Genomic DNA, 11,843 nt, shown 5'->3' with positions numbered 1-11,843 from the left:
TCGCTGGAGTGTCGGTGCCCAGGCTGGGGCCGGCCGGTTCCTGCGCCCCGGCGCTCTGCCCGCCCGCTGCCCTGGCCCCAGCACGGCCGTCAGTCCTGCGGCGCCGTTGGCCCTCCCACCACCCCCTCGGCGGGCCCTTCCCTTACTATGGTAATAGTGACATTCAGCCCGAAAGGCTAGCGGACGGCGGCGCCGCGGCTCCCGCAGCGCGGGAGGCTGGGTCGGCGGACGGGGCTGCGCGCACCTCGCACCCCTGAGCTGCGGCGCCCGGCAGCAGGCGTGCTCGCCGCCCTCGGTCCCCGCCTCTGCGGGGCGGCCCCCTGTCACGCTCGCGCTGGCCGGCGAGCGGCGGGCAAGACCTCGCGGCTCGGGCTCCTACGCGGGGGAAGGACCGATCCAGCGCTTCTGGAGGGACCCCGCCTTACTACTCGTATATGGCAAAGTTTCTCGCCGAGCTCCTGGGCTGCACATTGCCGAGCAAGGGCGCCTCTCCCATGTTTGAGGTAGGTGGAGGGTGTGTCCCCGCAGCGACGGCTGTCGGTGGGCATCCCCTGACGGGGGCCCTGGGGGTCCCCAGGAATTGACAAGTGTGCAGTCTCGTTTGCCTGGTTTCCACCTGGATGTCTGGGGTGGGGCAGGGAGAGGATGGTGAGGAGGAGAACAGAAGCCTGCATTCCTGCGTCCCTGGACCTCATTGAATCTTTTTTTTCCCCTTCTTTTTCTTCCCTAGTTGACAGGCGAGCACATTTTCTGTCAATCTGGACAAGGTTTTAGAGTTGATCTTTCCCTAAAATGCCAGGAATGTCTGAAAACGAGCAGTCTCTTGCAGTCCCTGTCTGCTGCCTACTGTTTCTTCCTTTTCTCTTTTAATCTGAAAACATAACAATAAAATCATTAGGTCAGAAGGTTTCTACCTTCCTGCCTCCTCCAGCTACTTACTGCCCTCTCCTAACCTCCAGCACACCGCAAACTCAAGAAGTTAACTCATTTCTTCTTCTGTGAGTGAGACACCTTGGGGATGAGAAGGGTTAAAGTAGGATTTGGCAAATCAGGTGAACAAGTCACAGTTCTGAAGGCAGGTCCTTCTAATTGCTCACGTCTGCACAGAGATGGCAGTGATCTGATGTAAGCATCTCGGCAAGCAGTTGTTTATGAGAAGGCTGACTTGCTTGTCCTCTTGGGGGCAATGGTGGCATCAACTTTTAAAGTAGGAAACCTATATTGGTCAGTCAGTAGGGACTGCTTTACACTATGCACAGTCCCTCCTTTACCTCTACAGTGCGAACTGTGTTTTGTCTCTGCCCATGGCCCTTCCTCAGTAGGCTGCCTGATACCGTAGCTAGGCCTGGAGCAGAGGGTTTTGGCCGCAGCCCTGGCCAGGTTAACCAGTGCTGCAGTGTGTGCTTGCACAGCACTCACTCAGTCCCAGGGCCTGACACCTTTCCCTGCCAGTCTCAGGGCTACTCCAGGAGCTGCCTCAGCCCTGTCTGTCTGCAGTCTCCCCACTGGCCAGAGAGAGCAGAACTTGGTCTCTTCTCTCCTGGGTGCAGGATCTTGTCCTTCTGTAAAGCAGCTCTTGAGGATTCAAACTCATAGTCTCTTCTCTGACTGCTTGGGAGTCTCTCCTCACCTTTGGCAACTGTAGGTATTCTTACCTTCTGAGATCCTATGGTCACATTCCTTTGATTTTGGAGCTCAGATTGCTCAACCCATAATCTCTGCTATGTGACAAATTGGTTTTTAAGCAGGGAGATCCCCATAGGAGGTGATGAAGAGGAGCTGGGAAAACAAGAACAGGCTGGGAGAAACCAGACTGAAATGCTTGAGCACATGGTAGCCTGGAATCTACAAAATAATGAGGAGCCCGGAAAAGCAAAGTTTTCCAGGCCTGCAGCTAAAATTAGCTGTCTCCTTTGGCGTGTAACATCTCTGCCCCTTTGCTTCTCTGTAATGTAAATATTAGGCAGCATTTGGGGGGTCATTCCAGACACCTGAGGTACTTCTTTATAATTGTTTTTCTCTCTGTCTTACTCTTCACTTGTATTTGGATTTATGTTCTTAAATGACCAAGACCCATGCCAAGTGGTTTTGGTTGTATGCACTGCCGTTTGGTTGTATATTTCTGATTGTTTTATCCTCCAGTCAATAGACAGCCCACCTTTATTTCTTAGAATGATGAGCTCTCAATCATTGCTTGTTGGAAGGAGCCTTAAATATAGTCAGAGACATATTTAGACACTTAAGAAAATGAGTGGCTGTTTCCTCTTTGAAGAACTCCAGGGAAAGGGAATTCCCTCAGTCCTTGGTAACTCTTTCTATCTTGCTTTGTGTTATTTTCTACACATCTAGAGGCAGGAGTTGCTGTAGCATTTGCTGTCTCCTTTCTACAAATGATTGATACAGTGTTAGCTCAAGCATTCAAAAACATTCCGCCAAGGTATTGCTTTTAATCAGGATGCTGGAGGAGTTAAGTGGTCTTCCCTTACCTACCTAAGGGGGAAAATCTGCACCCAAAGAGGTGAATAATTGAGTCAGGAGTATGTTTTGAGGATGTTTTCTTCTTAGAAAACATCCTTTAAAACACTCTCACTCATAAATGAAGAGGCAGTTGCTGAGCTTTCTTCATCTGAGGGAGAGAAATGTGTAGGAAAGATATTCTTAAACCTTTCTAAACATTCATTTCCTAAAAGTGAAAGTGCTAGGATGCAAGAAATTTTAGGCAGCTTTTCATTTCCACCAAATGCTCTAATTCTAACTTTGGAGGTTACCTTTAGTTTCAGGAAGGTCAAGAGAAGAGAGGCATGTTTCATAATGAATGGCCTTTGGTTTCATTTTGGTTAGGAGTAGCCAAGAATGCAGTTTCTTCCTACATAGGCCACTTAGGTTTGCACAGAGGAGCTTCTGCCGGGAAGAGTATTGACTCCTGACAGGACGACTTGTGTGTTTGCAGTTGTCCGACGAGGGAGAATGGGTGATAGCGTATAGAAAACACAGGGCACACAGTCGCTGGTTGAAAACCAGTTCCAACCAGTGCCTTGCTGTGTCATCTTCAGAGGCTAAGGACAGAGGGTGTGCATTTGAAACCAGTGTCTTCATGATCATTTTGTTAAACTTTCCTTTTTCTTAGTAAAGTACTTAAGTTTACAAACCAAGTCCTTGAGAAACAATTTTGAAATTTCAGGAAAAACAAATACGAAGTTTGCCGTAACCATGGCAGTGCCTGAGCACTGGGCTAGATTTTTGGAATAATGTTTGGGCCACACCAAGGCAGAGCTCCTGCAGAAAGTGGGCTTGCTGTGGATGCTGATAGCTACCAAGGCAGGACATTGTAAGCACACAGATTAATGGTTTAAGACCAAGCAGGTCCTACTTGTATGTGTCCTTTGAGCTTGGGTGGATGGTTGTGTGGCCCTGGCATCCATTCCTTCCCCCTTTAAGCTCTGATATATTATGAACCTGCCCCCACCTCCAGCCTCAGTGTTGTTTTATACTGTGTCTTGGTGAGAGTGATATAAGTCTCCTGTCACTCCAAGACAGGAAGTGGCAGGAGAATTATATTGTCAGAGGCGATTGCTTTTTCTCCTTCCAAGCCCCTCGTCTCTTAGTCTACAAACCTGCATTTTTAATACTGCCATCCTGCGTCATCTAACCTGGTGGGGTACCTTTCAGGAGCCGTATCCATTGTGCAGAACACGTCTGGTTCTGTAGAAAAGGGGTGTTCAGTCCATGCCAGTGTTCATGGATGTGGTCTGTAGAATTGTCACACCTCATGTATATTCTGCTCATTTCCGCATTCTGTTTCCCATCTCTACCAGTATTGCTGCCTAACTGTAACTATAGCTTAATTTTAATTTACATATAATAACTATCAATTATTGCCTACTCTGGGTTAGGCATTGTTCTAAGGGCATAATATATATGACCTTAGCTATCCTCCCAGTAGCTCCAAGACATAAATGTTAACAACCATGTTTTATAGATGAGAAAATTAAGGTTTAGAGAGTTTTAAGTAATTTGCTTAAGGTCATTCTAGTAATGTGTGCTAGAGCGAGGGTCTCAGAGTTCATCTACCTCTCTCAACTATGGTTACTTGGTATTTTGTTTTGTTATATTTGTTTTCTGCCTCAGCTTCACTCCTTGGTACACTCTTTCCCTTTGAAAATAGGGAAGGGAAACCCCACTGTTTGACATTTTCTTTCATTCTTTTACCCTCACTATATTACCACTGGAATGGTGTGTGTACCGTACTCCCAGGAATGTTCAATCAAAGGCTGATTGAACTTAGATAAATTGTCAAGGGAAAGATTCAAGTTCATTTGCCATGACTCTTTACAGAGAACGTCCGTTTGCAGAGCGTTTCCTATATGTTGTCCTGTTTTGTTCCCCAATCACATTATGAGGTAAGTCATGTTGTCATTTCTGTTTTAGAAGCAAGGGAGCTAAGGCTTAGAGTCATTACACGAGTTGTCCAAGGTCACTCACTTACTAAGGGTCTGATCTGGGAGATAAATCCTGGACTGTGATTCCACAGTGCTTCGCTAGCCAGCTACATTGGCTGACCTGATCTTTTCCTGGCCTCTGCTCTCTGTCTCATCCATTCTATCTTTTGGACTATTGCCAAAGCCATCTCCCTTAATAGCCCAACTTAACACAGGACACATTTATATACCTCACATTCTTTGGTGGTTCACTGTTGCATGTGCATTCAGCAGGTATGCAATTCCTCTTGACAGTGCCGTCGCTGCCTAATTTTCTTGTCCAGTCTTTCCTTCTTTTTACTATATGCCTAGTATTCCAGCAATTACTCCCATTTCTTGATCATGTGCTCTCACCTCCAAGCTGTTCCTCTGCCTAATATTCTATTGATGTTCAGCTCCAATCTGACCTCCAGATCCATGCCCTTGGACGACAACTAGCCCACTGAATATTATTTGTGTTTGTTTCTAAATGAGACTGTGGACAACTTTCTCTTATGACTTCTGTATGCTTCAGTTTTCTGTCCTCAGTGGGCATAATAGCGCCTAATGCAGAGCAGTTAATGCCTAGAATGAACTTAGACTAGTGCTCAGTACATGGTTACTGCTGAGGCCCTTTCCTGTGTGTCTCTGACCTCTTCTGCCTCAAGAAGTAAGTATGCTTTCCTTCTACACCACCTAGCACTGTAGTTTATACCTAGCACAGTAGTTTTGCATCAAACAGATGTCTGATGGATCGAGTTGATCTTCCAACCCTGATGGTTCATTATTTTATTTGCCTCTAGATTATTTGTTATCTGAAATTTGAATTTAACCATCGCCCTGTATTTTTTACTTGCTAAATCTGGCAGTCCTATCTTCTATCTTACCTTCCTCCTGTTCCCTCAGAAACCAGCTCGTAGAGTCCAGTTCCATTCAGCTGTGGAAGCCTTGTCTCCATCCTTCCCTCTTTCTAGCCCCTAATGTGTCAGAAATCCTGTCCCAGGCCACAGGAGCCACCTACAGGGAATTGCAGCCGGGCAACTGTCTGTCCCCACTGCCCCACTGGTATGGAAATGCTCGAGTGAGCAAGCTTTCCACTTCAAGTGCAGAGCTGTGACTGAGAGAGGCATATTACTGGCCTCCTATTTATTCATTCTTTATGTGTTCTCCAGCTCATTGAATTGTTCATTCATTTAACAAATGTTATTAAGCGCTGGCGTAGTGCTAGGAGCCCCAAGGAAGCCTTGCTAAGAAACATTCAAACTATTTTGACCCACAGTAATAAATATATTTTACATTGCAACCCTGAATCCACATGGCTACTTATACCCATATAACACTGAAATAAAGTTTCAAGAATAGCACTTTTCTTTATGATAGAGGATGTATTCCAATCTTTGCAATTCCGTTCTTTCCTTTCCATTCCATTTCTTCCATTCTGTGGAAAAATTAAATGGGGGAAAGACCCATTGAATTGATTTCATGAGTTGTGACTCAATTTGAAAAGCACTGCCATATAGGATGGTAAGATTCTCTTTTAACAGACCAATTTATATTACCTCACTATCCCAGCACTATACTTCCACCTTGTTATAGTATACATTAGGAGATTTTTGTGGTCTATCCTGGGAAGCCAATCACCATGCATAGAATTATTTTTAGGTAGAAAATATTTTCAGGGTTTCAAACAACTAACTTACCAAATAACTTTTGATACATGTCCTCCCTCTAAATTGGGTAAAAGGTTTGGTTGTTATCTGAATGTATTTTATGACATGGTTTTTTATTTTGAACACTGTTCTCAAATTTCAATGTATTTCTCACTTTGCATCCACTAATAACATATGTGCTCCACTGGTTGAATTGGCCCCCTGGGCTACATTTTATGGATCTTTCCAGTTTTATATTTTAATTGGCCCTATCTCTTGTCTTGTGATGGAAGTTATACTTTCAAGCAGTTTTTCTCCCCCTAATTTTCCTGATAAAGATCTTGATTTCGTCCATTAAAATGAGCTCCTTTGTCTGTTTAAATGAATCTTACACACTTTCATCCCATCATTCTGATAGGCTTCAAGCATCTAAAGAATGAACCATGTGGTCAGGCTGTTTTGAAGGCAAATAACTTGGACGAGTATGGCTGTATCTTTAGTGATTGGATATTGGTGGATGATCATAAGAGAGAAGTTGACTTTGAGAATAATAGCTCCTGTTGCCACAGCTGGGCTTTCTGTGGGGGCCATTTGAATTATAAGCTAATGGATGCTGAGTTTGTCTTGTAGATTCACAATTCAGTTTGTTTGAGGGCCAACTGAATGACTCTACCACATCTGAGCCATTGTATATACGCTGTCAACTCTATTTCCCTTTGTGTTAGCTGCTTTTAAACTCTGCATGTGGTCCTAAATGCACGCATTTCATTTATAGGAATATTTGGTCCCATTATGATTACATCTCTCTAATGGCTTCTTGCTGAGAAACTGTTACATGATTTTTTTCCTTTTTGTATTTTCATAAGAAAAGGCTGGTGTTTTCTATCTGTCAAATGGCCAGTGCTGGCTGCATGTCATAGGGAGCAGGGATAGGAGCTTAACTCTTTGATTTATTTCCTGTTGCTTAGTTCTTTTCAATTTGTAATGGTGTTTTTATATATTATGAATTTCTTTACTGTGCAAATCTTTGATGAAATACAGTAGGTCCAGTAGTCACGTTTATATTAGAAAAGTTGTACCTACTTAGAGTTACCTATGAAAGTGGCCCATAAATAAAATGACAACTTTTATTTATCTGAATTTTGTGAGCGTAAGGACTGTGCCTTCTACCTTTGTAGAGTCTTAAATATATTCTAGGCCTGTTTCTCCAAATACCTATAATATATTACAGTATTTTATGTGCCTTTCAAACCTCTACATTTTCAAACCAAAACAGGGGACTTATCACCCTCCCTGCAACCACCTGGAACCCACTTCTCCTTTCCAGCTCTATCATCAGCCAAAGCACCACGCATCTTCTTTTGACCTAGTAGCACCGCGGTGCTTTCTTTCTTTCCTTTTTCCTTCATGAACAACCTGTCCGTGACTCCTGCAGATTCTGTTTTGGTTTTGTACCTTTCTTTTTTATCCCTACTAATCTTTATCCACTGGTCTGACAAACATTTATTGAGTTTACTGACCAAGGGGCAGTAGGGTCTGTAGGGATTTCACAATAGGCCACTAATTGGTTTGATTCCCTGAAGTCTCCCTCCTCTCCATTTTTCCTGAATCTGCTGCTAGTATACCACAATGCCTTTTCATTGTCACTTTCCTACATAAGAGTCTCCCTGACTTTCTACTTCCAAAGGCTCAAGTCTCTAAATTCTGCATAAGTTATTTCTAAGGTATTCTCTTAGGGTCTCCCGGTGCCTAGCCAACTTTACTTCTTGCCATTGATTTTCTTCTGTCGATCCTTACATGTCAAATGCAAATTCTTGCCCCTGTGTCTTTGTTGGTTATGCTATTCGTCTATCCTTTAATATGATGACCTATCCTTATTCTTTCCATTTTTCCTAACTAAACACTACTTAACCTTCAGGACCATAGTGAAAACCCAACCAGCCTTTTTGGAAACCCTCCTCAAAGCCACAGCAGAGACTAAGAGTACACAGGCTGGAGAATCAGGTATTTGGCTTCAAATCCTGGCTCTCCCACTTCTTAGCTGTGTGACCTTGAATAAATTATTTCTTTGTGTCTCATTTCTATTTTCTGTAAAATTAGTATAACAGTAGCTATCTCATTGAGTTGTTTTAAGGATTAAGTAAGATAATTCAAATAAAATACTTAGCATGGAATCTGGCATGCAGTAATTGACAAATAATATATAAAAATATTATTATTGTTGTTATTATTATATACTTTCACCTTGATCCCAATAACCCTGAGTTATCTCTCATCTCTGACTACCTTAGAAATACCTTATACTTTCCTGAATTCGCCACAGTGCGAAGCACATTAGGTACTCAATCAATACTTATTAATTTTGAATACACGCCATATGCTGTTTTAGCAAAATCTGGGAACCAATTTATTTCTGGATATATTTAATTGTATTTCATGGAACTGTGACAGCCTCTGTCCTTTAGTGACTTTCCCCTAATCTCTGGGACGTATATTGATGCTAATTTAGGCTACAGTCGTAAAAACGATGATAATGTACTTTTACATACAACTCGGGCAGAGGCAGTACTCGAAAAATGTGCCAATTATAAATGCCATTTCAGTGAAATTTAACTTTAGATTGCAATGTAATTAAACACAGAGTATTTCTTTTTTAAATTTTTCATTTGGTTTGCAAACATGTATCCTCAAAGTAAGTCAAATGAAGCAAATTCATGTCATAAGTCAAAATGTGACTCATCAGACCTTTGTGTTCCATGCTGTCAGTAGAGAATTCTGGCTGGATGTCAGCCAGATTATTCCAAAATTAATTTACTCTGAAGAACACTTACCCGGTGGGCTTCCTTATTATATTTCCAGTGGGAAAGAGGGAGTAATGATGCCCTGCTTCCCTGGAAACTCTGTTGGATGGCCTGAAAGCCTGGGAATTTACTTTCATGGAGATTATTTGAACTTGGCTGGAAGTCAAGTGAGGGTGCCTACAGAGAGGCGGAAAACTGAAGAGCAGCAGTGTTACGAATTGCAAAGCACCTGCACCAGGGGTCTTAAGATCTGAATTCTGAGCCTGGCTGAATCCTCACTGGCAGAATGCTACTGAAGGAAATCACCTTACCTCTGTGAGTGTCAATTTTCATAGCTCTAAAATGAAAGTATCAATATTCGATTTGCTTTACTCACAGAAATGCTGTGAGGCTCTGGTGTGGTAATAAACATGAAAGTCCTTTAAAAAATGTCAAGCATTACACAAATGTGAGTTGCCATTACCGATACTGGAGTGAAGAGGACAGAAATGTAAGGTGCACACTTGGCATCCTGGGCCTGCAGGAGCCTGCTGGCGCATGGACTGTTAGGGATGGCATGAATGTATAGAATAGAAATGCTTCTATTTGAAAGGTAAGAGAAGGAAATATAAAACAGTCATAATTTACAACTAGAGCTTTAGCCCCTGTGCCATAACCCCTGGAATCTATTTTCAGAGATTTACTTAGGGAATAAAGCACTTAAAAACTAAACTTGAATTAGGTATATGAATGAAATTCTATCAACATGGGGAGGTGGGGGTAGGGTGGGCAAGCGGGTATCAGTGACTGAAGGCAACTTGCAAGGAGGGTCTGCTGGGTCAGACTCAGAAAGAGGGTCTGAGAGGATAGGATTGTAGATTGTAAAAACATACAGTGGCCATTGTTTGAACTCCCTCCTTTTTCGCTCTGTTCCCCTGAGCCTAGCCACCCTGTGCTAGAAAAAAGAGCTTGATGTATGATGACTGACACAGATCTGCCATGGGGCCATTTCAGAGAGCAGAACTCAGGGGAGGGAGGCTTTTCAATGCATGGGGAGCACTAATGTCCTGGCAGAGCAGTAATGGGTAGTTTGCTGCAGGAGCAGTACAAGCACATGGGTAAGCTGGAGCCAGCACGATGTCGTGGCTGCTCTGACTGGTTCAAGCGCTCACATGATGTAAGTTTCCCCAGACGACGCCAGCTGACCGAAGCAAGGAGAGATCCTTGGCAGAGAATCTGATGTCCTCAGGGTGGGGGTGGGTTATGTGGCTAGCACAATTTGGGTATAAGTGATAAGGTGACTTCATTGATAACCACATTTGGGTACATAAAATTTGTTCATATAATCTTGTCCATTTTCTTCTTTTCTATTTTATTCTTGAATCAGTGTGCAATCTAACCCACCAAGCCTTTTTTTTGTTTATTTTTGGTGGGGTTTTTTTTGCCCAACAAGCTTACTCTTGATGTTCATTTTAACCAAATTTTATACACATTAAAATGTGTTGTTGTGTCTGTGAGGAGCAAGTGGGGTACTATGGGAGAGGTCAGATGTACAGACAGAGCCACACACAGACAGAAAGACATACAGACACACAGTGATTCACACCTGGAAAGACCATAATGATCAGACCACCACATCATGATCAGTGGTTCAGATGAATCCAGAAATATCACTGATTTTATTTATCAACTTTGCTCCAAAATCTTACATGTGTTTGTATATGTGAAGCCAAGTGCATGGGACACTTCTCAGAGGTTAACAAATTGAGCTCACTTCCTTTCTTTGCACTCCTCCAGCTTAGGGAGGTCCTTTCTAAGAGTCTGTAACATAGCTGTGTGAGATTTTCATTTTTTCCATCTCACTCTGCAAATAGAAACTGATTTCATTTTTTTTGTCATGTATAAAGAAATAACGCATCTGATTTCATAGGCCAGAAATAAATGATTGGAAAGCATCCAGCCAGGCCCTGGGGAAGCCCCTAAAATTATCCTCTACCTTATGGACTGTCCAGATTGTATGTGTCGCTGGGAAGATGCGGGAAGGAAAGTGGGATTTGCGAAATAAAATTTTCTTGGGCCCAGATGCTATGAATGAATCAGAGGGCTGGATGGGTACCCTGATGCCTACTGTGATTTTTAGGGGTTCATTTGCTTGGTGCCAGGTTTGGATGTCCAAGCAGCTGGGCAGACCCTCTGGGGTTTCTAGTTAATGCCCCTCCCTCGCTCTGCATGTTGTATGAACTTCCGTTATGTGTAAATTATGCCTAAATAGAGGGACTTCTCTTGGCTTACCTTGCATTGCATCTTTGGTTTGGGATTGCTGTGGGTTAGAGTGACTCACACATATGCCCTCACTTAGCAGAGTTGATGAATAATAGACAATAATTACAGTTCTTTAGAATTTAGCAAAATACCTTACATACAGAATTTTATTAGAAATCGAGAAACAGTATGGGGTTATTTTACTCTATTTACAAATGAAAAAACTAAGGAACAGGGAATGAAAAATATTAGCTATTAGAAAACAGCTTGGGTCTAAAATTGTCCAACGGCCTTGGCAGATAATAAAAATAATTTATCACCTTTTTCTATATATGTCTTCCTCCTTAATGAATTAAGAAGATAGCACTATGAAAACACCATCAACGGAAATGAACAATAAGAAATTCTTTGAAAATTGTAAAGTGGTACAATAAAAGGGAAGTTATCTTACCTCAAATGCAGTTTGGAACAACAATGCAGGGTGTACCTAAATACTATAAAATAGTATTATTATTTAAATGAAATATCCCATCCTTAGTTAAGATCCTTCCCGTTTCTGGCGTTGCAGATGAACATGGGAACAGCCTTGATGATGGGTTTTCATAGGCATTTCCAAACCCTTCTTTGTTCCACAAAATGAGCGTAAATCCCACCTGCCATCTCTCACTATTGCCATCTCTTCCTTTGAGTTTCTT

At 42.6% G+C, this 11,843-nt stretch overlaps 1 protein-coding gene across 2 annotated transcripts in view; it reads left to right on the top strand.

Moving 5' to 3' along the window:
- Positions 1-217: 217 nt before the first annotated feature.
- Positions 218-11,843, top strand: part of RASGEF1B (RasGEF domain family member 1B) — a 534,882-nt gene continuing 523,256 nt past the window's right edge. Inside the window, exon 1 of one of the 2 annotated variants that reach the window (XM_033106128.1) lies at positions 218-503. In XM_033106128.1, coding sequence (XP_032962019.1) covers positions 435-503 — 69 coding nt within the window. In that variant the 5' untranslated portion in view covers positions 218-434. The remainder of the gene's footprint in view (positions 504-11,843) is intronic. The other variant, XM_033106129.1, reaches the window with a different exon arrangement.

Source organism: Rhinolophus ferrumequinum, chromosome 5 (genome assembly GCF_004115265.2).
Source record: "Rhinolophus ferrumequinum isolate MPI-CBG mRhiFer1 chromosome 5, mRhiFer1_v1.p, whole genome shotgun sequence".
In the NCBI taxonomy this organism is placed as follows: domain Eukaryota; kingdom Metazoa; phylum Chordata; class Mammalia; order Chiroptera; family Rhinolophidae; genus Rhinolophus; species Rhinolophus ferrumequinum.
Note: the sequence above shows the minus strand (reverse complement) of the source record. Positions and strands in the feature narration are given on the sequence as shown.